The sequence below is a fragment of the Balaenoptera borealis genome (assembly GCF_965194805.1).
Source record: "Balaenoptera borealis genome assembly, chromosome: 11".
Lineage (NCBI taxonomy): Eukaryota > Metazoa > Chordata > Mammalia > Artiodactyla > Balaenopteridae > Balaenoptera > Balaenoptera borealis.
In genome coordinates this window covers 6,744,870-6,771,484 of record NC_138868.1, presented here as the reverse complement: position 1 = coordinate 6,771,484, position 26,615 = coordinate 6,744,870, and the positions used below count along the sequence as shown (strand labels likewise).

Below are 26,615 nucleotides of genomic sequence, written 5' to 3'. Positions count from 1 at the left end.
AGAAATATCAAATAATTTGTCCAAGGTCATGTAGTGAATTGGTGGAGCTGAAATGGGAGCCTAGGGCTTCTGGCTCCAAATCTTCTCCCTTTAGCCTCTGGGTCCAATGAGAGCAGGCTAGAGCTTGCAAGGCTTTTATTCCATTTTGGCAGGTTTGTATAAAAATACTCTCTTTAGGAAAATAAATAGCAGCTGCCCACGCTGTGGAGGCTTGGAGCTAAAGTCTTCTCAGAGCTGGGGGCTGCAGGTCAGCTCATCACAGAAACCTCTGGCACCCTCCTGAGCTGTTCCATTTAGGAGGGGCTGGCAGAGTGTCCTGGTTCAATAACCTGGTGCTGCTGGCAGTGGGGCTGGGTGAGTTAGTGTTCTCGGCGGGTAGAGCATCACCTCCTGTCAGGGGTAGGATTGGGTGAATCACAGGAAGAGGGTGATGATGACTATAGGGGTGATCTGCAGGGGTTTAGGGCTCCAGAGGACCTCTGAGAATCTACAAAGTCCCTTGGGAGCTGCCCGGAATTTTCTCCAACAAACAGGAACCATTTTGTCTCTGACTTAGTGCAAACTGTGCTAGAGAGGCCAGCTCTAGAGAAACAGTGGGCAGCTTTGGTAGCCCCAAGCTGTCACTACCAGGAAGCAAAATATGCCCAGTCTCATCTGGAGGGATGGAGAAGAATCTGCTGGGGTTGGACATGAGATATGATCCAGGCCAGCTGGACCAATGGGCAGGGAAATATTGGTGAGGGTGGCACCCGCAGGGAGTGGGGGCTGGAGTGCCTCATAAGGCCAGGAGGGTTGGGGAGCCAAGGGGGTCAGAAGAGGGGTCCCCACTGCTGCTGCTACTCCTGCGGTGGGCTGAGGCACAGGGCTCCGGTGTGCTGGGGTAGGTGAAGACCAGACTGGGGGTGAAAGGAGTCAGGGAGGGTGTGGTCATGAGCGTGGGAGTGTGCAATGCTTCGGGTTCAAGCACAGGCCCTGGGGAAAGGGAGATACAAGGCACAGAGCGGGAGGGGGCTGGTGGGCTGCTGGTGCCACTGGTACTGCCTGTGCCGCTGGTTTCGCTCTCCTTGGCCCCTTCTGGGATTTTGCAGATGGGGCGGTGGGCTTCCAGCACCAGCTCCAGGCGCTCCTTCTGTTTCTGCAGCTCCTCAATCTCTCGCTGCAGCCCGGATTTCTCGTCCTCCAGTTTGTCGGTCTCCTGTGGACGATCAGGAGAGGAGTCAAGAGGATGAGGGCTGAATACCGCGGAGCCTCCCGCGGTGGTAGTGATTGGGAGGTTGGGCCGCGGAAAGTGGGGGGTGGTGGCGAGGGGGCGGGGGGAGTGGGGCGGCTCCAGCAAGTCTGGACTACAACTCCCATGAGTCGACGGGAGAAAATGGGCACGACTCCCATCAGGCTCGGGGGGCATCTTCGAAGGACATTGTTGGTCCCAGCTTCAGCTCTTCTCTGTTCAGGGTGAGACGTGCTGCAATTAATTTTTAATCACTTTTTCCTCGTCGGAGTGCGCCTCCGACAGGGAGCCGGGTGGGGGGGAGGGGACTTCATATACCGGCGCCCCCTGCGGCCCCGCGGGCTCTTGGGAACTCGGGACCTTCTGGGGTTGGGTGGGCCGGGACCTGGGCACCCTCCGCACTCGCCGGTGCTCACCGCCTGCAGGAAGTCGGTCAGTTCTTTCCTCCGGTTCCTGCACTTGGCCGCGGCTAGCTTGTTCCTCTCGCGCCTCACTCGACGGCGTTCCTCCTCCTCGGGGCTGATCTGGGGAGGGTAGAGAGAGCAGTGAGGTGGACTCTGTGCTGCTGGCCCAGTGATAGGAGCCTGGCGGAGGGCATGGCAGCGCAGGGGCGCCCTCAGCCTGCGTTTTGGGACCTCCGCACCCCGACCGGTTCCCCGCTTTAGTAAGCTTGGATGAGTCATATTTCCTCCTCGCACCCAGCTTTTGCCTCCTATGATTTCTCTCGGAATGCCCTTCCCGTCCTTCTACAAACCTTAACCCTCTTCCTCTCCCAGGACTCAGCTAAGATCCCCTACCCGACCCCAGCCGTTCCTGGAAGACTTCTTTCATTCCGCAGCTATAAGTGGCCTTTACTCCCCTGAGCCTCTGGGACCAGGCCACTCTTTTTAATAGGAACCTCATTCTTTTCAGTATCTTGATAACCAGGTCTCCTCTTCCCCAGGGGCTGTAAGCACCAAGAGGGGCTAATGGGAGTTGCTAAGTAGTTGTTCATCGGGAATCTACTATGTGCCAGCTAAGAGCTTTACACAGATTCCTTTTTTCTTTTAATCATTTAAATTTTATTTTATTTATTTTTTATACAGCAGGTTCTTATTAGTTATCTATTTTATACATATTAGTGTATATATGTCAATCCCAATCTCCCAGTTCATCCCACCCCACATGCCCCCCACCCCGCCGCTTTCCCCCCTTGGTGTCCATACGTTTGTTCTCTACCTCTGTTTACACAGATTCTTAACCCAACTTTTCGTGTAAGGAACTGAAGCCAAGAGAAGACGAATAACTTGTTTGTGGTTCCAGAGCAGAAATTAAAATCCACTCACTCTATTTAACATTGAGAAAGAGGCCAGCTGATGGAGACCACCTCCCCCGAAAGGACCCCACTCACAGCTCACAGCCCCAGTCTAGGAGTACCCAGGATCATGGCTGAAGGAAGTCCAGGAGCCTGCCTCTGGGGCTTACACCATGGTCCCCTTCCAGTTGGTCACAAAAGCCAGCCATTCTGTTTCTGGGGAAGTCACCCCTGGCCAATCGCACATCTTTCTTAGGATCCTGACGTCCTCCCCATCCTCTACCCTGCTGTCAGAGCAAGCTCTTTAAAGTGCAGACCTCACCCACTATAGTCTCAGATACCAAAATGCCCCGGAGAGAGGAAAGAGGAACCACTCCCTAAAGACCCTCTAGCTCTTATTCATTTATTTTGGCACAGACTTTTTTAGCAGTGTGCTGCTAAGAACCCTGGTTTGGGAGGTAAGAATTCCCAGCTCTCTAAGCTTCAAGCCTTCTCGTAACCTCCTAGTGAGACAGTGTGGATTAGTGGTTACGATCTGACTTTAGAATTGGACAGACCTGTCTCATTACTCACTACTTGTGTGATCTTGGGCAAGTGACTACCTCTCTGTGCCTTCATTTCCTTGGCTGTAAAATGGGGAAAACCAGAGTTCATAATAAGAGGGTTTTCGTGAGGATTAAATGAGATATAGAAACAGAGCCTCAGAGAGTAGCTGAAGGGAACCCTCCTCTTTCTGTTCTCTTCCCAGCAACATAGACAGCATAAGCCCGCCCTCTCCATACCTGTCAGCAGCTGGAGACCCTCTACTGTCCACACAACTTTCCACACATACACCTTACATGTTCTCACTGCTACCTCCGTTCCTGCTCCTGCCATCTCCTCTTCCTGGAATGTCTTTTCTTACATCTTTCTCTCTATTCAAATCCTACCCATCCTTCTAGGCCTGCAGGAAGCCTTCCTTGATCCAGAAGTGACTGCTTTTGCCCTCTGGGTCTCCCCAGGGGATCTCCTCACTTTCTGTCTTGGTCAGTAGTCACCAGTGGGTCTGTTCTCCCCATGCCCCTTCTAAGCCTGTGTTCTCCTTCTGGGCAAGAGCCTATGCTCTGCACCTCAGCACCCCTGTGGACACAAGAACCCGTGCAAACGCCACTGCTTCTTACCTGTTCACAGGGCCGGCGACGCACTGCTGGAGTTGGGCCCAGGGCCCGGATGACTCCTGGCCGGGGCTGTGGGGGACTGTACTGGGGGTAGGCCAGAGGCCTGGGGTAGCTGCTGGGTCCCAGGAAGTGAGGCTGAACCATCCACTGCAGCTCCTGGCTGCCACTCACAGTGTTGATGCTTGGCACGAGGTGGAACTTCTGAGGGATAAGACATGGCGGGCCAGGGATAAGGTCTCTGTGGATTGAGGGGCTTCCAGTAATAAAGTGTGAATTCCAGGTGCTGTCCCAACCACTTTACAAATACTGACTCATATAATTTGCACAACAGTATCTTCATTTTCCGACAGGAAAACAGTTGTCCCTAGACACACAGCCAATAAGTGGGAAGTGGGGTTTGGACCCAGGCAGCCAGGTTCTTCTTACCCGCTTTTGCACCCTGTCTGAGCCCCATCTACATAAAGAGGATAATGACAGCCCCTAACTTCGAGGGTGACTGGGAGAATCAGGTGAGAGAATGTGTGTGTGACAGAGCCTGGTAACTGGCAGGTGCCCAGCACACAGGGGCCGTGGTGGGCAAGAGCCACTGCTCTGGGTTCAAGCTAGCCCAGTTCTAATCTTACCTCAGCCATTTACTGGCTGTCAGGGCGAATTATTTAACTTCAGTGTGCCTCCGTTTCCTTGTTTTTAATATTGTCATAGGTGAGGATTACAGCATTTCACTGATGCTCACAAGTTCCCTTCAGTAGCTCTGAAATCATAGTTGAATTGGCAACTTCTTTAAAAAAATTAGTGGCACAAAATAATGGTGGGTTTTAAAATCAGTGGGGTCTTGGATTCTGTGAGGTAAAGTAAATGAGGTGGAAACTGCCCATCACAATGCAAGGCTGCACAGTATGCGCTCCAGGTATTACCTGTCATGATACTTTCAGCCAGAAACGTGAGGAATGGGTTGAGATGGGGGCTCAGTGTTCCGGAGGAGAACTGGGTTCAAGCCCAGGCAAGTCTGGACAGCAGTGTCCCCGGCTCAGCGCTGCGGGCACAGTGACCCAGTGACCCCAGTTCCGGGCCGAGGTGCCGCCGGCAGCATCTCCCGCTCCCGAGGTTGTCCGGGCCCGGGACGCTCCGGGCCAGGAAGGGAGGGGCGCTCCGGGTGAGTCAGCCACCGTGACTCGGCCGCCGTGACTCGGCGGAACGGACGCCGCTTCTTCCCTCCCCTAGCGACACGTGCTCACGGCCCCTCGACAGGAAATGGGCACCTGCAGCCTCCCGGGTCCCCCCCCCCAGCCCGCAGCGGGCGCCGTTCGGGGCCGAGAGTCGGGGGCGCGGGAGTTGCCCGCTGCAGGACCTCGCGCACTTCCGGCACCCCGCGGTTTCCACCGGCCCCAACCCGTAAAAAGGTCAAGGGCCAGTCTCCCGGAGCCCACCAGGCTCCACTGCGCCGAGATGGGGATGAGGACTTGGCGACGGGGTGGGGAGGGACAAACAAACGGTCAGGCACACGGATGATCACAGACAGACTGCCGAGGATTCGCAGTCTGTCGGGGCTAGCCTGGCGGTGGATCCCGTGCGTAGGGACATCTCGGCGGCCGCGGCTCAGACTCCGGACCTCGGAAAGTGAGTCCGAGATGGATCAGACCCACTCTGATCCTGTCGGGGCTAGGACTAATCCCGGACTAAGGGGTCCCCTTCCGACGCAGATGGGACAAAGAAATTACCGGTGAACAGGAAGAAGGAAAGAAGGTAACGTAGACGAAGGGACAGATAGACAGCAGATAGAGACGGGAAGGGGTACGAACGCGAGAGGGGATGTTCGCAGATGTTTGCTCCGCCCGCCGCGCCCCTTCCGCTGGGTTGTGGGGGAGACAGTGCCCTTAGACAGCGGAGAATGGGCAGAATCCGCTGCCACTGCTCCGAGACCCAGTCCCTGCTCCTTGTTCCCGGTCCCAGTCCCCGAGTGTGCGGGAGCGGCCCGCACAGTCCCAGGCTCCGTCCACCTGGCGATCCCAGGCGTCGGGTTCCTCTCACCTGCTGGCCTGTCGCCGGGGGATGCGCCGGGCCGCCGTACGCACCGCCGGCCCCGGAGCTCGGCCCGGGTTCCCCGTAGTCTCGGAACATGCCCTGGGCTGGCTGCTTTGTGGGGTCCGCGTCGGCGGCTTCGGTTCTGACTCACTCGCTCCTAGCGGAGTCTTTTCTTTTTATGAATGAGAAGTCCTCGGGCTGAACCACTTCCACTGGGGGTGGGAGGGGAGAGCGGGCGTATCGCAGAGGCTCTGGACAACTCTGGGCTCCACCTCTCCAGACGCACTGCCTTTTGTCAGTCCGCCCTGAACTTTTCATCGCCTCCTACGGTCCAGTAGCCGACTTTTGTTGGGCAAAAGGGGCGGACTTGGCGGCCCCAGAGACAGCGGCGGGTCCGCCCCCTCTGACGTAGCTGCCCATACATGGTGCAATTTCCTCGCCGCGCCCAAGTGGAGCGAAGGATTCCCCTGCGGACAAACACACCTGAGAGCAGCCGGGCGCCCCGCCCCACCCAGCCCCGCCCAGGCCCCAAGCGCAGACCTAGACCCCCGCCGCCAGGCTCCAGAGCCTCTCACTGCTTGGTCTGGCCTCAGTGTTTGCATCCGTAAAATGGGACGAAATAATCACATAGCGAGCTTGCCACGCGTGGGAAGTTGGAATGAAGAATGTGAAAGGGGTCTGGAAACTGTAAATCAGATTATAAATGTGATTGATGTAATTATTATCATCATCATCATTTACTGCCAGGGACCGTGCTACTGCCATTATTTCATGCCAGGAATCGTGCTACTACCATCCAAGTCATGGCGTGAGGCCCATTCACTGGCATTGTTTTCAGGTTCAGGTATACTAAAAAGTAAATAAATGATAAACCAGGGTTACCAAAATGGTGTATATTTTAAATGCTTACAATGACATGTTAATGCTTTGAACTACCCACAAATACAATGCAATATAATTACACTACTCACAGGATAATTTCAGGAGCTATAACAAATTTTAATTCAGAGCCCCTATAAGCAGTGAGAGCCTGTGGTGGGACACAGTTGTCCTGTGCTCTGATAAACGCCATCTTCTTTAAATACTGTAACTGCTCTTCCAGGACTGCGTAGTCACCAGCCTTGTTTGGGGATTATGTCAAAGGTCTGTGTGAATGTGAGGCCAGGACCAAATGTCAACAACCAAAGACCAACAACCATGGGAGGTAGATGTCGTTATCATCCCCATTTTACAGATGGGGAAACTGAGGCTGAGAGATGTTGAAATGAGGTGCCTAAGATCACTAAGCCAGTGTCTGAAGCAGGTTGCCAAATCAGGGCTGTGGGAGCTCCAAGCCCAGGCTCAGGCAAGAGTTTTCAAAGCCCTCCCAGACAGACATGTTTTCACACATGCACAATATCAGTGCTGAAAGAACCACCCCAAAACTTCTTCTTTGCCGCTTCCCATTCTACAGATGAAGAAACTGAGGCCTGGAGAGAATAAGGAGCTGCCAGTGTCACACAACTACAGAGAGAGCTGGGATCTCCTGCTTTCCACTGGTACCTCCTTTTTTAAAATTTATTTATTTATTTATTTTTGTCTGTGTTGGGTCTTTGGTACTGTGCGCAGGCTTTCTCTAGTTGCGGTGAGCGGGGGCTACTCTTCGGTGCGGTGCGCGGGCTTCTCGTTGTCGTGACTTCTCTTGTTGCAGAGCATGGGCTCTAGGAGCGCAGGCTTCAGTAGTTTTGGCACGTGGGCTCAGTAGTGTGGCTTGGGGGCTCTAGAGCTCAGGCTCAGTAGTTGTGGCGCACGGACTTAGTTGCTCCGCGGCATGTGGGATCTTCCTGGGCTGGGGCTCAAACCTGTGTCCCTTGCATTGGCAGGCAGATTCTTAACCACTGCGCCACCAGGGAAGCCCTCCACGGGTACCTCCTTTTGATCAGCTCCAGTTTTGTCCTCAGGGAAGGAAGATTTCAGGAAGGTGGGGACCTGGGCTGCCTTCCTTGGGGACAGAGGCCAGGGTCAGTGGACACATTCAGGACTTAGAGACAAGAGGCCAGCTTGGCCCTGGGCTTCCAGTCTCAGTACTACCATTTTCTGTCTCTGTTACCCTGGGCGGGTCACCTTCCTTCTGAGTCCCACTCCCAATGGGTATAATTGAGCCTCCTGATGACCTCATGGGGTTGCTATGGGATCAGATGAGATCACAAATGTGAAAGTGCTTTGTAGGCTGTAAAGTGATGTGCACTCAGAAGGTGGTTACCAGCCTGGTGCCTCTCCCTTGCCCTTATTCTACTCAATGCTTGTCATTCTCTAAAAAGAAAAGGAACCACCAGCAGTTTACCAGAATGAGAAATATATGGGGGGGGGGGGGTGTGCGTGTGTGTGTGTGCACGTGCGTGCATGAGAGAGAGAGAGATTTTTTGAGGCAGTGTGATTCATGGAAAAGAACAGGTATGCTGGAGTCAGACAAGCCTGAGTTCTGAATTCGAATTCTGGTTAGGCTGCTCACCAGCTGTGTGCTCTGGATGAGGCATACAATCTCTCAGAGCCTCATCTGTAAAATGAAGACATAACGATAACTATATAGTGATAACATCTCAGGGTTGTCAGAGAATAGATATAAAATAATGTCACATGCTTCATACAGCATATAGTGAAAATTTGACAAATAGCAAAAATAATTACGTGTTAATAAAAAGCCCCAGGGGTGGTAGCTTTGGGGGCTCTGATCACATGCTAAGGTACTCATGCGCATGCACACACACTAAGTGATATCTGAATTCCTTGGCTAAGTCCAAGCAGGACAGGTCAAAGTGACACAGGCAGCCAGGTGGTGCGAGGCCTAACACAAGTCAGCCTTGACTGCATTCGTCTGCCGGCTCCAGAAACACCACCCTGCCCCCACTCCCCAAGCGGCCTGGGACAGTGACTGAGCAGGGGCTCAGGTTTCGTGTGTGTGTGTGTGTGTGTGTGTGTGTGTGTGTGATTGCATGACTCTGAAAGTCCCTTCCTGCTCTAACCGTCAGTGGAGCCACAAGGAGGTCCTTTCAAAGGCAGCACATTCCAAGCTCCTCAGTCACTAACGCCCGCCTCGTGGCTGCAGTAACGTTCCTGGCCCCTGACCTCACCAGCTCCCACCCAGGGAGGCCTGGTGAGAATCCCAGGGGGCCACAGTTGTTTCAGGAGTCTGGGGGCTGGAAGGTCTGAAAGACCCAGGCATTGTCCCTTGGCAGATGTGTGAGCCTGGCTCAGTCACTTTCCCTCTCTGAGCCCCTGACAATCCCCACCTCCTGGGGCTGCAATGAGGCGAAAGGAGGCAGTGGATGAGTGTGCCTTGCGCCCAGTAGGTCCTGTCAATGCTCCCAGGGCACTGTAGGTGATGTTTATGTTTTCCAGTTTCCGTTCACTTTCTACATTGAAGTTTATTTATTTTTAAAATTGAGGTGAAATTCATATAACATACAATTAGCCATTTTAAATTAATTTTTTTAAAAGTCTATTAATTAATTAATTTTTGCTTTTGGCTGTGTTGGGTCTTCCTTTCTGCACATGGGCTTTCCCTAGTTATGGCGAGCTGGGGCTATTCTTCGTTGTGGTATGCACACTTCTCATTGCGGTGGCTTCTCTTGTTGCGGAACACGGGCTCTAGGCCCGCGGGCTTCAGTAGTTGTGGCTCGCGGGCTCTAGAGCGCAGGCTCAGTAGTTGTGGTGCACGGGCTTAGTTGCTCCGCGGCATGTGGGATCTTCCCGGACCAGGGATCGAACCCGTGTCCCTGCATTGGCAGGCAGATTCTTAATCACTGCGCCACCAGGGAAGTCCCTTCCTAGCCATTTTAAAGTGTACACTTCAATGGGATTTTGTGCATTCACCATGTTGTGCAACCACCACTCCTCTCTAGTTTCAAAACTTTTAAATTATCGCAGAAAAACACTCCATATCCATTAAGTAATGACTCCCAATTAGCCCCTCCTCCCATCCCCTGGTATCCACTAATCTGCTTTCTGTTTCTACAGATTTGCCTCATCTGGACACTTCATATAAATGGAAAATTTACTGTACAATTTGTGACCTTTTGTGTCTGGTTTCTTTCACTTAGCATAAAGTTTTCCAGGCTGATGAGTGTTGTAGCAAGTAGCAACACCTCATTCCTTTTTATGGCTGAATAATATTCAATTGTATGGCTATACAACAATTTATTTATTCATCAGTTGATGGACGTTGGGTTGTTTCTACTTTTTGGCTATTATGAATAATGCTTCTATGGACATTGTGTACAATCTTTTGTGTGGACATGTGTTTCCATTTATCTTGGGCATATACCTAACAGTGGAATTGCTGGGTCATATGGTAACTCTCTGTGTAATCTTGTGAGGAACTGCTGGACTGTTTTACACAGTGGTTGTACCCTTTTACATTCCTACCAGCAGTGCCTGAGGGTTCTAATTTCTCTACATCCTTGCCAACACTTATTATTTTCTGTTTTTAAAATACATCCTAGAGGGTGTGAAGTGATTGTGTCTTTTTTTTTTGGAATTTAATTTTATTTATTTTTTTATACAGTAGGTTCTTATTAGTTATCCATTTTATACATATTAGTGTATATATGTCAATCCCAATCTCCCAGTTCATCACACCACCCCCCCACCCCACCCCCTGCCGCTTCCCCCCCTTGGTGTCCATACATTTGTTCTCTATTCATTGTGTCTTGATTTGCATTTCCTTAATAACCAATCATGTTCCTTAATGACCAATGAACATCTTTTCATATGCTTGTTGGCCACTTGTATATATTTTTTGGACAAATGTGTATTTAAGTCCTTTGCCCATTTTTAATTAGGTTGTTTCTTTTTGTTGTTGCTGAATTATATGAGTTCTTTATATATTCTGGCTACCAAACGCTTATCAGATATATGATTTGCAAATGTTTTCTAACATTCTGTAGGTTGTCTTTTCACATTCTTCATAAAGTCCTTTGATGCCCAAAAGTTTTTATAATTTTTTTGAAGTTCAGTTCATCTATTTTTCCTTCTGTTGCTCATGCTTCCAGTGTCCAACTGAAGAATCCATTGCCAAATTTGAGGTCATGAACATTCACCCCTATGTTCTCTTCTAATAGTTTTATAATTTTGATTCTTATATTTAGGTTGTTGATGAAATTGAAGTTTAACATACCTACAGTAAAGTGCACTCATCCAACATGTTCAGGTCAATGATTTTTTACATGTATGTAAACGCATGTAGCTACCACCCTGATCAAGGTGTAGGGTATTTCCAACAGCCCAGGACCTCTTTGTGCCTCCTCCCACTCACCATCCCCCATCTATAGGTAACCACTATTCTGACTTCTAGAGTCATAGATCAGTGTTGCCTGTTCTTGAACTTCTTGTAAATGGAAACATACAGCATGTACTCTCTTGGGTCTGGTTTCCTTTTTTTTTTTTTTTGGCCACACCATGCGGAATGTGGGATTCTGGTTCCCTGACCAGGGATCGAACCTGCGCCCCCTGCATTGGAAGCGCGGAGCCTTAACCACTGGACCACCAGGGAAGTCCGGGGTCTGGCTTCTTTTACACAGCATGTCTGAGGGAGTCGTCTACATTGTTGGGTAAAGCAGTAGCTTGGTCTTTTCCATTACTGTGTAGCATTTCATTGCACAAATATCCCATAATCACTCTCTACATTCTTCTGGTGATGATATTGGGGGCTCTCCAAGTTTGGGGCTCTTCAGAATAAGGCTGCTGTGAACATCTTTTTTTTTTTTTTGGCTGTGCTGCGCGTGACTTGCAGGATCTTAGTTCCCCAACCAGGGATCGAACCCGTGCCTCCTGCAGTGGAAGCACGGAGTCCTAACCACTGGACTGCCAGGGAATTCCCTCGTGAGCATTCTTGATATGTCCTTCGGTGGCCAGTTGCACTCACTTCTCTTGGATATGTGCCCGGGGTGGATTTGTGGGTCATAGGGCACCCATAAATTTGGCTTTGATTCTCTCCAACAGTTCTCCATCCCACCAGCAGTGGGTCAGAATTCCAGTCTCCCCACATCTGGAGGTGACATTTCAGTTCACTCCAACAAAAAGATTTCTTTCCCTTGGTCCTAGTCCCCTCCCATCTGTTCTGGACACTCTCCACAGCCTCCAGCTTGCTCCCTCCCCTCCACTTCCCACGAGCAGCCTGAGGAATTTTTAAAATCCTGACAATGTTCACAGAAGAATCTTTTACAATTCTGACCATTTCACCCTCAGACTTGGACCCTTCCGAGCCACCACGGCACACTTCAAATTGCTACACAGGAGGGTCTGAGGTCTGGGAAAGGGTGGGGTCAGGATGCTTGATACACTCTGTGTTCTTTTAGGTTGTCTGTTGATTGGGGGACTTGGAGGGCCAAAAGGGTCACACTAGCGGCTCACGCTCATGTAGCTCTTATGAACCAGGCACTGTTCAAAGTAATTCATTAATCCTCACAACAACCCTGTAGAGACAGATAATAATATTATACCCATTTTACAGATTAGGGAATGGAGGCATAGAGAAATTAATCAACTTGCTAAAAGCCACACAGCAAGGAAATTGTGGAGCCAGGATTTGAACCTAAGCAGTCAGTCTCCAGAGCCTGAGCTCCTCACTGCCTTGCTGGTCTATCCTTTGAAAACAGCCAGAATCTTTAACATGGCATCCCAGGCCCTTCCAGGTGTGGGCCACCTGCCCAGGCTCCTCCCTCAGCAGCACCCAGTTACTCTCTCTGCTCCAGGCTTACTACTGGACCAAGTTTCTCACCTTTGCACAGGCTATTCCCTCTGCCCACAATGCCCTCCCTCATCCCCTTGCCTGGCCAACTCTCATCTTGCAGGTCTCAGTTTCCCCATCACTTCCTCAGGAGGCCTTCCATGAGTCCACGAGTCCTTTATTTATTTACTTATTTATTGGTTGCATTGGGTCTTAGTTGCGGCACGTGGGCTCTTTCTTCGTGGCATGTGGGCTCTTCTTTGTGGCACGCGGGCTTCTCTCTAGTTGTAGCGTGTAGGCTCAGTAGTTGCAGCACTCGGGCTTAGTTGTCCCACGGCATGTGGTATCTTAGTTCCCCGACCAGGGGTTGAACCCGCGTCCCCTGCATTGGAAGTTTGATTCTTAACCACTGGACCACCAGGGAAGTCCTCATGAGTCTTTTTTTTTTTTTAATTTTTATATATTTATTTATTTTTGGCTGCACTGGGTCTTCGTTGCTGCATGCGGGCTTTCTCTAGTTGCGGCGAGCGGGGGCTACTCTTCATTGTGGTGCACGGGCTTGTCATTGTGGAGCACGGGGTCTCGGTGCACGGGCTTCAGTATTTGTGGTTCTCTGTAGAGCGCAGGCTCAGTAGTTGTGGCATGTGGGCTTTGTTGCTCCGCGGTATGTGGGATCTTCCTGGACCAGGGCTCGAACCTGTGTCCCCTGCATTGGCAGGCGGATTCTTAACCATTGCGCCACCAGGGAAGTCCCATGAGTCCTTAACCTAGGTTAGATCCCTCACGTAATAGAGTCCCATAGCACTATGCAGGCTGTTACATTTTTTTTTAACCGGCTCAGCATAATTTTTAAAGATTTTCTGTTTGGGGGAGACAAACACAAAACACTATATATACATAGTGTGTGTAAGAGAAAAAATTATTTTAAAACATGATTTTTATTTTTTACTTTGCCTTACGTTTTTAAATTTTTCATTGCATTTGTTTTTCAACTCGGTAATACATTTACATGCTTCAAGATCCAGAAGCTACACAAGGGTATACGGTGAAAAGCCTCCCTCTCTATTGTATTCAGTCTCTTGCCTATCTTTTTACCCAGAAGTTAGCCTGCTCTATACCCTGTTTTGCTCCTTGCTTTTTTGTTTTCTTATATCTTGGAAATGCTTCCACTGAGTATATATAGACCTGCCCCATCAAACAAAAATCTACTTCGTTGAGGTATATTTTACATTCAGTAAAATTTACATTTTAAAAAATGTGCTGGTCTTATGTTTGACCATTTGTATTCACTCATGTAAGCACATTCCAGTCAAGATACAGAATATTTCCATCCGCCAGAAAATTTTCTCCTGCCCCTTTGCAGTCAATCCTCCCTTACCCTAGAAAGTCACTTATCTCGGTTCTATCACCATAGATCAGTTTTGTCTCTTCTAGATTTTCACATCAGTGGAATCGTACAGTGTGTGCTCTTTTGTGTCTGGTTTCCGTTTCTCACCATTATGTCTGTGAGATTCATCCAGGTTGTGGGTAGCAGTAGTTCACTTCTTTTGATTTCTGAGTCTGGTCCCATTGCATGATGGACACGTTTATCCATTCTCCTGAATTAACAGAGTTAAAGTTGAATGGAACCAGCAGTTGGGGAGGTAGGGAGGTAGACTTTGTCCTGGCCCCAAGGTGTTTACAGCCCAAAAGAGGGATCAGCTGCTGAGGAAAACATCCCTGGTGGAAGGTAGAGAGTGCTGGGGCCAGGAGCTGGAGAGCGCCAGGGGCATTACAGGAGCGCCCAGGAAGGAAGAATGCTTTCCTATTGCGAGGGTAGAGGGAGCAGGTTTCCTGGCTGATGAGTATCTGAAGATGGGGGCGATATTTCTGGATTTGGTGTCAGTAGGCTTTACAAAGGCCTGGGGGTTGGGGGAGGCGAGGCCTGGCTCCCTGTTGTCCAGGGCATGTGGTAGAATGTGTATTGGGACCATGATGGGAAGGGTGGGCCGAGTGAGGCCTAAGCCAGGGCCCTTAGTCCCGTGTGAGGGGCTTGACTTGGGCTGGAGGACAAGCGGACCCCTGAGTGCTGTTTGAACGGGGAAGGGACCTATGCTCACTTTACTGAGGCTGGAGTCTGGGGAGGAGGGGGCTGGAGTCCCTTATGGGAAGGTCTTCTGGCCCGTGGGGTTGGAGGGAGCCATTTGGTGGGGCCCGGGCTGAGGAAGGGGGTGGGATGAGAAGGGGCTGGGCTGCTGCTTCCAGGGCCTAGGTATCACCCTCCTCATTCCCCAGATGCCACTGAGCACTGGTCCCTCTGCTGTCCTTTGAGCCTCATGCCACCCTGCTGTGAAGGCAGTCCTGTCCCCATGATGCAGAGGAGCACAGGAGGGAAAGGAGCCGGGCTAAAGGGTTACAGGGAGTCGGGGCGGGGCCGACCTCTCCATCCCAGGGCATTGGGGAGAGTGTTAACTACATGGTCCCAGCTCTGGCTGCACCTCTGATTTGTGCTGGGACCTCAGGCCAGTCTTTTTCCCTCTGGGAGCCTCAGTTTTCCCTTCTTGCAGATTAATGGTTTACATACGGTGATCCCTAAAACCAGAGGTTTCAGCAGAGGTGCGCTGGGGGGAGGGGCAGGGCAGACTGGGCCGTCATCCCTCTTCCAACCAGCGCGGCTCAGGGAGGCAGGAGGGATAACGACGTGAGCTCTGGAGTTGGATGGCCTGGGTTTGAGTCCTGGCTGTGTGACCTGGGTCATTCTCTTCTTTATGCTTGTTTCCTCACTTGTAAGACGGAGATCATAATGATTGTACACGCTCTTCAGGGGATTATTGGGGCAGTACACGAGGGAAGGCGTGGATGGCACTTAGCACGGGACTGGTATAGTAAGCGACCAATACATGTTAGTGAGGGATTTCTTGCTGTTATGTTTTGTGCCATGTGGACCATTTCCTCTGAATGCAGGACATCGAGGGCTCTGCTGTTGGTGCCCATGATGGCGCTCTGCCCACTCAGCCTGGCCTCTTATTTCTTGGAGTAGCTGCTGTTCCCTGCAGACCCAGGCCCAGGGAAGTTGGGGACTGCCACTCAGTTCTTGGACTCTCCTACCCTCCCAGGCCTGAGGCTTCCCGCCACCTCCGGGCTCCAGGCTCCGGGTGCCAGCTCTGGCTGTGGGCCAGGAGGGGGATGAAACTCTCATCCTGGGAGGAAAGGCTGGCGGGCCTGGGCTGGGCTAATAAACTGCCCCACCCTCACTGGGAGGACCTCTGGGCACCCGTGTAAACTGAGTCATGGGGGGCAAGGGGGTGAGTCATCTGCTTGTGAGTGGGAGCCAGATGGGCAGAGGTTGTCTGCGTGGGGTCCTGGGCTACACGCCAGAGCCACACCCTCAGCTCCCCTCGAGTAGCCAGCGGGCCCCTGGCCCCGGGCAGAGGGCGCAGGGCCGGCCTGCTGAGGGGCAGTGGCCTGGAGGCTGGACTCTCGGTGTGCACGTGTGTGCCTGTGTGTGCGGGCATGAGTGTGTGTGGTGTCAGGGCCGGGGGGCAGGCAGACAGGAAAGGGAGGCTCTGACGCGGGGGGGTGCGGGGAGGGGGGAAGGATTGGGCTTTGGAAGGAAGTCAAAAGCCTCCAGAGGAAGATTTTGGCGGGAATGCCTCGCTGCCCTCTCCTGCCCTCTGCGGGTTAGGCTTATTTTTTTTCTGCAGGAGCCAGCTTTCTCCCTTTAGCCTTGGAGGAGCCAGGGTCCCGTGGGTGACCTGCCTGTCCTCTAGGGTTCCCAGGGGCCTGAGTTGGGACGTGAGGATAAAGGGTCCCCAGAGACCACTTCAGACTTCACCCCAGGGAGGTCTCTGGCCCCTGGGGCCAGAGGTGCTCAGGGAGAGGGGGGAGCACCCTGCCGCAGGGGTGTGCACAAGCGCTCGGGAGTTGTGGAGAGCCTCCGGGGCATTTCCAGCCTTGACTGTGGCCGTTACTTAACCTCTTTCTGCTCAGTTTACTCCTCAGGAAAACGAGGGCTGTGAGGACCAAAAAGGGGTGAATGCGTACAAACTGCTTAGAGTAGTGTCTGGAACAGAGCAGGTCTGCGTGTGTGTTTGTTCTTGCTATCTGAGCCTCAATTTTCCCATCTGACAAATGGGTAAGGGGGGGGGAATGCCTGCGGTGCCCCTTGTCCGGCTGTCGCTCTGGTTCCAGTCTCTGCTGTTATTCCCTAGGAAGCTGCCCCGATGCCCTGCCACCCTGCCCAACTCTGTCCCTCTGTCCAGCCTGGGGGGTTTTCAAGCCCTATTGGGAGGCCAGTAATCAAGGAAAGGTGGGTTTGGTGGGTTTCTGGGCTAGGTGCCCTCAGGTTACTCCTCAGCACCTGGGGGATGCGCGTCAGAGAAACGGGGAGTTTCCCTCCTCAGATGAATCAGCTGTGTGACCCAAGCCTGGTCTCTGCCAGGGCCCCTCCCAGTGGGCGGGAGTGGGGCGCAGCTGCCCTGCTGGGAAAATCCCCAAAACCTCGCCAAAGCTCTGGCTGAAGCTTTCTCCCGACTCAGCTGTTTCCTGTCCTCCTGGCCCCAGCCGGAATCAGGAGGTGGGCAGAGATTCTCCCCACTCACAGACTAGCCCCTCTGCAGCCTCCTGCCTGGGGGCTGGGGGTTCGCGGTGCATGCGAGCGGGAGTAGGTGCAGTGCGGGTGTCCTCCTTTTCCTGGCTCCGTCATCCTTCCGTGGTCTTATAAAAGCGAGCAGAGGACAGGGGCTTGTCCAAATTTACCCAGCCTGGCCTACCCCGGGTCAGGGCTGCCCCCTGACGCCTGTATGGGAACGGGCCAGCCAAACAGGACACAATCCCCTGCCAGCCTGAGTGGGTGGGTCTTGGGAGCTCTTGCCCTGGCAGGGGAGCAGTCCCCACTGTAGGCCCGGGAGGTCCTTCCTGCTTAGTAGGCTTAGTCACTCTACTCTCTGGGCCTCAGTTTCTCCAACAGTAAAATGGGAATCTTAGTCTTGGCCCAGCCTCTCTCTCAGGTGGTTCTGAGGACTGAACCTGTGTGCTTTACAAATCAGATCCTGAGTCCTTGCTGGATCTCAATTATCTCGGCAGCCCCCCCTCCCCACAGCACTTTCATATAGTGGGGGCTCAACAGTGCACTGGGTGCTGTGGAGCTGAATGACTGGGATTCAAATAGTGAACCCTGTAACCTTGAACCAATTACTGAACCTCTCTGGGCCTCAGTTTCCTCTTCTGCAAAATGGCAATAATAATAGAGCTGGGCGAAGCTTAGGTAACGTAGGTACACACTTAGCACAGTGCCTGGCTCTTGTTATGGATGGAATGAGGAAACTGAGGCCCAGAGACAGAGGGCAACTTTCATTCAGTCACTCATTTATTCAATCATGTTTATTTGGCACTTATGCTAAGCCAGGTCCTATGCTGGATGCTGAGGACACCCTGTGGGATAAAGCGCAGCCACTGTCCTTGAGGGGCCTCAGATGCACAGATGAGAGCCACAGCTGCGTGTGCGTTATGGGAGCCTGGGGTGAGGATGGATGGGGGAGGGGGAACCTCTGAGAGGATGACACCTGAGCATGTGCATCTGAGATCTGGAGTCAGCCAGGGAAGCAGGTGAGGGTCAGGTATACCAGGCGGAGGCAACAGCATGAGAATACGCACAAAAGTGAGGAGGCCAGCGGGCGTGCAGGAAAAACACAGGCAGCTCATGGTTCTGGACCCAGAAGTAGTGAAGCAGGGAGTGGAGGAGATGAGGCTGCAGGCAGTGGCAGGGGATAGACTTGAGTCACTCATTCATTCATTCAATAATTTATGAAAAGGTTGCTCTGGCCACACATTGTGCTAGGCCCTCTGGGGACAGGGCTGAGATTTAGGCATTGTCCCTGCCTTCACTGAGCATAGTCTGGGCACGTGGCTTAGGGACCAGCAGCGGGAGAGAGACATTAATCCAGTGGTTACATAAGTAACCCCTCGATCCTTGCTGCAAGGCAGGTGTTCAAGCAGAAGGAAGAGCCTGAGGCCCAGGGCTGCCTGCCAGGGGTGAAGGGAGAGCCAGTTGGCTCCGGCAGGGTGAGCACGGGCAGAACGGGGCGCCTGAGGGACGCTGGCGCAGCTGGGGGCGAGGGCTGGGCCATAACGGGCTCAGGGGAGTGGACTCTAAGTTGCAGGCTGTGGGGAGCCACAGAAGGGCTTTGAGTAGCAGATGGACACAGGCCGCTCTGCAGGGCAGCGGGCAGTGGGGGGAGGGAGGGGGAATGGGGCAGACGAGGCCAGTTGCAATGGTTTGGGAGAGAGAGTGAGGAAGGGGCTAAAGCAGGGCCATGACGATGGGGAAGAGGCGCTAAGTGTGTGAAATGCTTACTTATGGAAGAAGAACCAGGTGGTGTTGACACCACTTGGGCATCTTTGTGGGACCCACAAGGGCCTGGCCAGGATCCTCCCAAGCCTTGGCCCCATTTGGGTAAGTGCAAGGCACTGACAGTCTGAGGGGCACCAGGCTTTGACCTGGAGACCACCCAACCCTGGGAACTTCCCAGGGCTGGGCTGAAGGGGACTCAGCTCTGGGTGCGGAGGAGGCTGGGGAGGGGGCCGAGCCAGCATCTATGACTCACCTACTTCCACCCAGTCAGCCTGGTGGCATCTCCGCTCCCCTGCTCCAAATTCCAATTTGATGAGGTTGCTGGAGGCTGAGTCAGCTCCGGCACGGCACGAGAGCAATGTCCCAAGGGGCTCCCTCCCTGCCAGGAGCCCCCAACCAAGCCCAGGGCCAGGGCCGGGGCCGGGGGCTATGAAGCCAAGCTCCCAGAAGCTATAGCAGCCTCAGCTGAGCGGTATGGCCCAGGGAGGTCATGTTGAGTGAATGTACCTGCTGGGTTGCAAAGAGCTAACTGCAGGTGAGGCCAGGGACGCCACTCTGCCTGAGAACTGGGATGCAAGTCTTAACTCTGCCCAACTCACTGCGTGACCCTGAGGGAATCTATCTCCCCTCTTGGCCTCAATTTTCTTGACCATAACTTGGGCCAAAATCTTCTCCTGTTAGGTTGCGAGAATTAAATAATCCATATGGGAGTGATGTGCAAACAGTCTGGTGGCCTCTGTGATGGTCAGGGTGGTGGGAGAGGTGAGTATAAGTGGAAGGACTTCCAAGGCTTCTTAAGGCTGTGCAGGTTGTTCACTGCACAAGGTTATCCAGCCTAGGCAGTTGAAACCCAACCCATCCTCTGCTCACCAGACCATGTGCCCTGGCCTAGAACTGCCAGGACCAAGGAGGTACCTTTCTCTAGTGGGCACAAATATACCCTCTGAGCTAGCAGTAGCCCCTCAGACTTTGCTGGGCCAAATCTTTGAATTTATGGGAAGTCACTGAGAAACTGATTCTGATTCTTGGGATGGAGGGGAAACAGGGCCGGCTTTGCAGAGGCTCTCAGAGAGGTTCCCAGCCTTGGCTGTGAGGCATACCTTACTACTGGAGGCAGTTGGGGGGGGCCCAATCAGAGAAGAGGGGCAGTCTCTCCTAGCCCTGCCTCTCTCCAGCAACCAAAGCAGGTAACCACCAACACAGTGTTTTCAAAAACACTCAAGACACAGACCCAAGCTGGGATTTATTGAAATGCCAGGAGGAGGCATGTGACAAGGTAGCCAAAGAAAGGAGGAAGGTGGTGTGGGCTATGAGATGGCAGGGAGGGGCAGGCCCCGTATCCATGGCCCTGGCAGCCCCTGTCTCTGCCAGGGGCTGAGTGGAACCATGACCCACCCACCCCCAACAAAACGGCATGCTCAGGCCTGCAGGGCCTCTGCCCCCTGGACTGTGAAGGCCCCAAGGCGAGGGACTGGAAGCACGAGGTCTTCTCTCCCGCGAGGGAGGAAGACAAGGGGAGGATGCAGGAGGAGGGGGAGGTATAGCCAGAACTGAGAATATGGCCAAGGAAGGCTCCCCTGCGGGTGGCCGCGCCCAGCCTGTGGTCCTGCATGACCAAGGGGAGCAGCGGCGAAGAGAGAGGCTGAGGGTCTGGCACTCAGGGAGCCAGAGCCTCCAGCCAGTGGGGACTTGAGTCAGCCCTGAACACAGGACAGAAGTTCAAAGGGTTCGTAGACGCAGGCAGTTCCCGAGTGACCCAGTCCTCAGAGCTGGGGACGCTCAGCCTTCTTGGGACAAGGAGGGGGAAGACAGACGGGAGCATCCATCCCTAGCAGGGGCGGCAGAGGGTGGTCTCCCCCATTTGGCCCCACTAGGTCAGTTCCACATTGTTGGCACGGTCCAGCACACGGGAACCACGGGCACTGCCCCCCAGCTGGAAACGGCTCTCATAGAGAGTGGGGCAGAGGTGCCAGCGGTTGGCCCGGTAGATGCCCAGGTAGGTGTAGACGTCAGGTTTGTAGGTGAGCAGACACTTAATGCCTGCTGCACGGATGGCTGCATCTGCTTCCAGTACACCCAAGCGGTCCGTGAAGTCGTCTGTATAAACACAGATGACCTGCCGCCCACCCTCCTTGGCCCGTGGGCTCACCTTGGCCACCTGAAGCCGGCCCTCGACCACGGCTCGAGCAATGCCAGCCCAGGCGTGGTCCAGCTTGAAGCCAGGTGCCAGGTGTATCAGCCATTTGCCAGAGAGCACCTGGTGGGTGATGGCCAGCTGGCGCAGGGTACCTGGCGTGATGGGCCGCCCGCTGGTCTGCAGAGCCTCCCAGGCTGCCTGCAGGCCCTGCACATCACCCGAGTTGGGGATGTAGCCCTGCCCGTATGCTGCAATCCAGCCCACAGGCTCAGAGTTGGGCGAGCCAGGGTCCCCATAGCGGGTAACTTGGGATGGTGGGTACTTGGCCAACCAGGCATCCAGCTCTGTGGCAGGTGTGGTGCGGGCGTCAAACACCAGCCAGGGGTCCATGTCAGCTGCCATGGCCTCTGCAGCCAGGTGCTCGGCCGTGAAGCCATCTTCACGACCACCTGGAGAGTCCTCGTCCTCCAGCTCCTCACCTGGTTCCATCCTGCCGTAAGGGAACTGAGTTAGGGCAGGTCCAGGACAGACCCAACTTGCAGGGCCCTAGTGGGTGCCAGACACTGAATTAACTGTGTGGCCTTGGGCAAAACTTAAGGTCGCTGTGCCTCAGTTGCCTCATCTTTACAATGGATAACAACTGTTCCTGTCTCAAACAGCTGTAGAGAATTAAATGCCTGAGATGGAACAAAAGCTGTGCAGATGTTGTTAATGTTATTACTACTCTCCCTGACCTACAGATGAGGAAACCGAAACTCAGAGAGACGGGACTCACCCAAGGTCACACCTGCAGTGAGTGACAGGGCCGAAATGTGAATTCAGGAACCTCCCGGCCCTGCCAGAGGATGGCAGCTTTCCCGGGCGCCGGGAGTTAATGGAAGGAGGCAAAGCACACGTTCGCGCAGCACCGCGGCAGGCCCCAGGGCGCCAGGCCTCCGGGCGGGCGTTATCCAGCCCATTTAACGACGAGTACACTGAGGCCAGAGACGGCAGTGACCGATCCAAGGCCAACGGGGCGGTGTCCGGACTCGAACCCACGGTCGATAGAGCCTGCAGGAGGGCCAGCCTCCCGCCCCGCCGCGCCCGCCGCGCCCGCCGCCATTAGCGCCCACGGCCCTAGCTGCACCCCCGCCCCTCCCTGCCCCCTCCCGCCGCCCCGGGGTCACCTCCGGCCTTCGCTGCGCTCGGCGCCGGCCCAGCCCGGGGCCCGGCTCCGCTCCTGCCGGGGCTCTGCGCCGCCGCCGCCGCGCCCCGCCCCCGCCACGGCTGCCGCCGCCGCCGCCGCCATCTTAGCGCCCCGCCGCTTCAACAACAACTTTATAGACAGGCGCAGTACAGTGGGGGCCGGGGAAGGGGCGGGGCCGTCGGGGAACGCGAGGAGGGGCGGGCCTGCGGGGGGCGGGGCTAACGTTCGTTCTTCTGGCCTTGTGGGTGAGCGGGAGTGGCGGTACGGTCCGGGACAGAAGCGCACCGCCTGGGAGGCTCTAAGGCGAGGGCGCTCGGGCCCTGCGGGCGGTGTCCTGACCGGCGGCGCTAGGACCCTGTGGGCAGCGGCGGGGGCGGAGCGGGCGGCACCAGGACCCGGGGGAACCGCGGCGGGCGGGCGACAAGCAGGCCCGGGGGCCGGGAGGCTGCGGGCGGCGGCGCTGGGCCCGGCGCAGCGAGAGAGGCCCCGAGATGCCGAGCAAGAAGAAGAAGTACAACGCGCGGTTCCCGCCGGTGAGCACGTGGCCAGGCCCCGTAGGAGCGGCCGGGCTCTCGGGAGGCTCCGGCCCAGGCCCGGCTAGGGAGGCGGGCGCATCGCGATGTTCGGGGGCCCGGACGCCCCGCCCCCTTCCGTGCCCTCTCAGCGTCGGTGCCCCCCGCCCCCTTTCTCCTGGGATGCTCCCTTTCTCTCCCCCCACTTAAGCACCCTTTCCGGGACGGAGGCGACGGGGTCCGAGCTCTCTACCCCCTCCCCAGGCACGGATCAAGAAGATCATGCAGACGGATGAAGAGATTGGGAAGGTGGCGGCGGCTGTGCCTGTCATCATCTGTATCCTGTCGGGGGCTGGTCGGGTTGAGGGAGGTGGGGGAGGCCGGCAGCCCGGGGTCGCTTTGTGTGGGCTGGGACACCACCCGGCGTTCTCCTTGACCCCCCTGAGCTCGGGCGCTCGAGCTTTTCCTGGAGTCACTGTTGAAGAAGGCCTGCCAAGTGACCCAGTCCCGAAACGCCAAGACCATGACCACATCCCACCTGTGAGTGGCTCTGATCTGGGAGGGCCCGGTTGGGGTCCTCTTCCAGGAGTTCACACGCTTAGGGGAGGCTGTGCCCTGATAGTGCGGGAGGTAGGGGGTGCTGGGAGATCAGCAAGGCCTCAAAGACTAGTGGGTTTGAACTTGGGAGGAGAGGTTGGGTGTTCTAGCAAAGGGGGGGATGGTTGGGATTGAAATTTTCCAGGCTCCATTCCCCTGACATCCAGAGAGCCCCTTGCTGAGGGCGCAGATGGCTGTGCCCCACCTGAGTGCCATCCCCTCCCCACCTCTTCCAGGAAGCAGTGCATTGAGCTGGAGCAGCAGTTTGACTTCTTGAAGGACCTGGTGGCATCTGTGCCTGACATGCAGGGGGACGGCGAAGACAACCACATGGATGGGGACAAGGGTCCCCGCAGGTGGGGAGCCAGGGTCCAGTGTCCAGGTGGGGAAGGCCAAGGCCCCTGGGGTTGGGGGTGGCTGGGGGGTGGCAAAGGAGGGGAGAGACCTCTGGGCAGATGCACTATACCTTCCTGAAGGGGCCGGAAGCCAGGCAGCAGCAACCGGAAGAATGGTGGGATGGGAAGCAAGGGCAAGGACAAGAAGCTGTCGGGCACGGACTCGGAGCAGGAGGTGAGTGAGGCCCCCGCCCTCTGTGCTGCCCCGCCGGGCAGGCAGGGCAGCCTGGCATCCGGCCAGACCAAGCCGGCTGGGGGCCTCGTCCCATCCTCACCTGTGATCTTTTCGTTTTGGTTTGTTTGCTTGTAAATTGGGGCTACGGAGGTCCATCTCCTATTTCTACTTTTCGGTGATGAGCCCATGTCTTTCTGGTCATCTCTCATTCCTGCCTTGTTCCCAGGATGAGTCTGAGGATACAGATACTGACGGCGAAGAGGAGACACCACAGGCCCCACCCCAGGCCAGCCACCCCCCTGTCCACTTTCAGAGGTAAGCAGTTCAGTGGCACCAAGAGAGGGCCAGCCGACCCCAAGGCTGACTTGTCTCTCCTGGCCTCCCTGGCCACTTGCTTCTGTTGGTTGTAGCAGATTTCGGGGATAGGAGGGGAGGAACTGAGGAGGACTTAAAGGCTGAATACTGTGCTCTCAGAAGGTCTCCTCCCCCTGGGCGGGGCTGTGTGACCTGCCCTGGATCCTTCCCCTCTCTGGGCTTGGCTCCCTGTTGGTACAGAGGGCGGTGGGCTCCAGGGCTGCCTGTGTGGAGGACCGGGTGGGGCTGAGTGGGCAGGAATGGGCACCGGAGAGTGGCCTGATCTTCCTTTCCTGCTTTCTGCCCTGCAGCCCCCCGACACCCTTCATGCCCTTCACCTCGACTCTGCCTCTGCCCCCAGCACCCCCAGGCCCCTCGGCACCTGACGCAGAGGATGAAGAGGATTATGACTCCTAGCGCCCTCTGCCCCCCAGGCCCCACCCCCTTTTAGTTGGTTTTAGTTGCTCTGGGGAGAAGAGAGAAGTTAGAGCTGTTCTTAAATTTATTAATAAAACAATAATAAAAGGGAACACCAGTGTCTGTCCCAGCTTGTGTCCAGGGCTTTGTGGCCTCCTTCCCATCCGTCCACCTCGTTCCCCATGCTGAGCTGGGGCCAGGAGCCGTGGTGGGCTGGGCAGCAGCTGACTGAAGGGAGGGGCCGGAGGCCACGGTTCTGCCAGGGCAGGACCCGGGGTGCTGATGGAAGGAAGGCGGGTCAGAGTGGTGGAGGGCCTGAGCTAGCTGGTGCCGGTCATGCTGGGAGACAACCTGTCTCATTGTGCTGTGTGATCCTGGGCAGGTTTCCTCCCTTCTGTGAGCGGCCTCTTCTTGTCTGTCTAATGGAGACCGCTCTGCTCACTCTGGGCTGCTGCAAAGGGACAGACGGGACAGGAAACGGCAACAGTCTTGAAAACTAGAGCTTGGGCCAGTTGCCTTGCAGGGCGTGTGGGGAGGGGCAGTGGGAGCAGAGGTACGTGGGGTTGTGGCGGCCTTGAAGGCTGGCTTGTGAGTGAGCAGGCTGTGACCCTGAGTAGACCCTGGAGCTACGGGGCGTGAGGCAGACGTGTGTCTTCAGGGAGCAGTGGCTTGGTGAGGCGGGCGGGAGGCGTGGCGTGCTGTCGGGAATCCTGGACGCTGATGACTGACTGCATCAGGGGGAGGGTATCCTCAAGGACTCTCAGGTTTCTTTGGGTGGGTCTGGGGGAACATAGGAAGAAGAGGGTTAGCAAGATCTCGAGTTTGGCTGTGACGGGTTTGGGGTGCCTGTGAGGCCACTGAGGAGAGGCGTGGAGTGGGCGCTTGGACGTAGGCGGCTAAAGACAGGTGTGTGAACCTTGAGAGTCGGGGAGAAAGGGGAGGGCTGGGGCAGACCACCAAAGGAGACTGAAGAGCAGCCAGCCCAAGGGCCCCCAGGAGCCACTGTGGTGCCTACCCAGGGGCGTCTGGGAGGAGGGAGAACTCAGCTGTCAAATGCCTCAGTGGCTTGGGGGTTGTGGACGGGACAGCGAGGTGAGAAACTTGGAGGTGAGTGGAAGCAACACTCAGAACCGTGGAGGGGAGGTGGGAAAGGGCAGTGGCTCAGAGTGAGGACGGAGGAACGGATTGGGGGGTTTGTTTTTTAAGATGGCAGAAATGCAGACTGAAGGGGCTGAAGGGATGGGAGGGGGGACTGATGGAGTGAGGTGGGGTTGCCCAAAGCCAACCCCAGCCTAAGTGGGGATAGGGGTTGAGTAGGTTTTGGTGGGGGACTGAGGTATTCAGTTTTTATCTGATGGCGTATGACTTCTTTGTGAAGTAGGAGGCACTGTGGCAGGCCTGGATGGGCCCAGAGCAGCTGGAGCCTGAGGGCACGTGGGTCCTGTCTGCTTCTTATCTGCTCCTGCTCTAGGTGTAAGAAAAGAAAGCCCCCGGATCCTTTTGGGGAAACATCCCTACTCAGCCTGTGGTGTGTGCAGCTGACTGCACTCCGTGGGGTTGAGGCGTGGGAACTGCCAGCCTGGCCAATCAAACAGGCTCTGGCCACTGTGAGTATGTAGGCAGTGTCGTGACCCCAGTGGGCAACACACCTGAGCCCTGGGACTTCAGGTGGGACCCTTGGGAAAGGGTTTTGACAAGATCGCTGGCTTCCCCGTGGCTCTGGTGGCAGCAGGGAACCCTCTCAGGAGTCCAGGTGAGGATGACGGCGGCCACACTGGGGTAGCAAGGCTGGCGGAATGGAGGCTGGTGGGTGCTGAAAGCTGCTTCCCACCCCAAAGGGTGATTCTGACTGAGCACAGAGCCAGCACAGCAGTGCCAGGAGGCTCAGAGGCACCATCTTCTGGTAACATCTGAAAACCTGGACCCTGACGCCTGTATACCTTGGACTTCCTAGTCACGTGAGCCAATAAAATATTTTTTCTCCCTAGAAGCCAGCTGGGTTTCTGTCACTTGTAACTAAGAGAGCTCTGGCTGGCAAGGACTGTGAATGGGAGGTGCTTCCCGTTGGCCCCGGAGAGGGAGCAAGCGGTTTTCTCCAGCAGCA

The 26,615-nt window shown here is 55.0% G+C and overlaps 3 protein-coding genes and 1 long non-coding RNA gene across 10 annotated transcripts; 2 read left to right on the top strand and 2 right to left on the bottom strand.

Moving 5' to 3' along the window:
• Window positions 1-120: 120 nt before the first annotated feature.
• Window positions 121-6,036, bottom strand: FOSL1 (FOS like 1, AP-1 transcription factor subunit). 2 transcript variants are annotated; one of them, XM_082341938.1, is made up of 4 exons: window positions 5,708-6,036; window positions 3,683-3,880; window positions 1,645-1,752; window positions 121-1,195 (listed from the first exon to the last, which is right to left on the bottom strand). In XM_082341938.1, the coding sequence occupies exons 1-4, from the start codon at window positions 5,795-5,797 to the stop codon at window positions 776-778; spliced, it is 816 nt and encodes a 271-aa protein (XP_082198064.1). In that variant the 5' UTR covers window positions 5,798-6,036; the 3' UTR covers window positions 121-775. The 2 variants fall into 2 exon arrangements, with proteins under 2 accessions (XP_082198064.1, XP_082198065.1); XM_082341939.1 differs by lacking the exon at window positions 5,708-6,036 and adding an exon at window positions 4,594-4,910.
• LOC309605753 lies at window positions 1,215-21,739 on the top strand. Of its 3 annotated transcripts, none has more exons than XR_014231527.1 (4): window positions 1,215-1,452; window positions 6,804-6,905; window positions 7,155-7,239; window positions 21,616-21,739. It is a non-coding gene; the product is annotated as an uncharacterized lncRNA (long non-coding RNA). The 3 variants fall into 3 exon arrangements; XR_014231528.1 differs by lacking the exon at window positions 1,215-1,452 and adding an exon at window positions 5,145-5,422; XR_014231529.1 differs by lacking the exons at window positions 1,215-1,452; window positions 21,616-21,739 and adding exons at window positions 5,145-5,422; window positions 9,698-15,737.
• On the bottom strand, window positions 19,944-22,246 carry LOC309605744 (UPF0696 protein C11orf68 homolog). 3 transcript variants are annotated; one of them, XM_082341935.1, is made up of 2 exons: window positions 22,042-22,229; window positions 19,944-21,365 (listed from the first exon to the last, which is right to left on the bottom strand). In XM_082341935.1, the coding sequence occupies exons 1-2, from the start codon at window positions 22,161-22,163 to the stop codon at window positions 20,609-20,611; spliced, it is 879 nt and encodes a 292-aa protein (XP_082198061.1). In that variant the 5' UTR covers window positions 22,164-22,229; the 3' UTR covers window positions 19,944-20,608. The 3 variants fall into 3 exon arrangements, with proteins under 3 accessions (XP_082198061.1, XP_082198062.1, XP_082198063.1); XM_082341936.1 differs by lacking the exon at window positions 22,042-22,229 and adding an exon at window positions 21,651-21,959; XM_082341937.1 differs by having other exon boundaries at window positions 20,841-21,379; window positions 22,042-22,246.
• A 176-nt stretch (window positions 22,247-22,422) lies between these two features.
• Window positions 22,423-24,624, top strand: DRAP1 (DR1 associated protein 1). 2 transcript variants are annotated; one of them, XM_082341947.1, is made up of 7 exons: window positions 22,423-22,594; window positions 22,838-22,910; window positions 23,026-23,113; window positions 23,407-23,526; window positions 23,647-23,740; window positions 23,967-24,055; window positions 24,406-24,624. In XM_082341947.1, the coding sequence occupies exons 1-7, from the start codon at window positions 22,553-22,555 to the stop codon at window positions 24,509-24,511; spliced, it is 612 nt and encodes a 203-aa protein (XP_082198073.1). In that variant the 5' UTR covers window positions 22,423-22,552; the 3' UTR covers window positions 24,512-24,624. The 2 variants fall into 2 exon arrangements, with proteins under 2 accessions (XP_082198073.1, XP_082198072.1); XM_082341946.1 differs by having other exon boundaries at window positions 22,425-22,594; window positions 23,020-23,113.
• The last annotated feature ends 1,991 nt before the right edge of the window (window positions 24,625-26,615 follow it).

Bases quoted from the DNA above. Each gene is read 5' to 3' on its own strand.
- DRAP1 (XM_082341946.1), top strand. From the start codon at position 22,553: ATGCCGAGCAAGAAGAAGAAGTACAACGCGCGGTTCCCGCCG. The intron at 22,595-22,837 runs GTGAGCACGTGG...CCCCCTCCCCAG, and splicing joins ACAACGCGCGGTTCCCGCCG to GCACGGATCAAGAAGATCAT. The intron at 22,911-23,019 runs GTATCCTGTCGG...GACCCCCCTGAG, and splicing joins GGCTGTGCCTGTCATCATCT to CTCGGGCGCTCGAGCTTTTC.
- LOC309605744 (XM_082341935.1), bottom strand. From the start codon at position 22,163: ATGGCGGCGGCGGCGGCGGCAGCCGTGGCGGGGGCGGGGCGCGGCGGC. The intron at 21,366-22,041 runs GTGACCCCGGGG...CCCTTACGGCAG, and splicing joins GAGCGCAGCGAAGGCCGGAG to GATGGAACCAGGTGAGGAGC.
- FOSL1 (XM_082341938.1), bottom strand. From the start codon at position 5,797: ATGTTCCGAGACTACGGGGAACCCGGGCCGAGCTCCGGGGCCGGCGGT. The intron at 3,881-5,707 runs GTGAGAGGAACC...CTTATCCCTCAG, and splicing joins CCCCGGCGACAGGCCAGCAG to AAGTTCCACCTCGTGCCAAG. The intron at 1,753-3,682 runs GTAAGAAGCAGT...TACCCTCCCCAG, and splicing joins GTCGCCGGCCCTGTGAACAG to ATCAGCCCCGAGGAGGAGGA.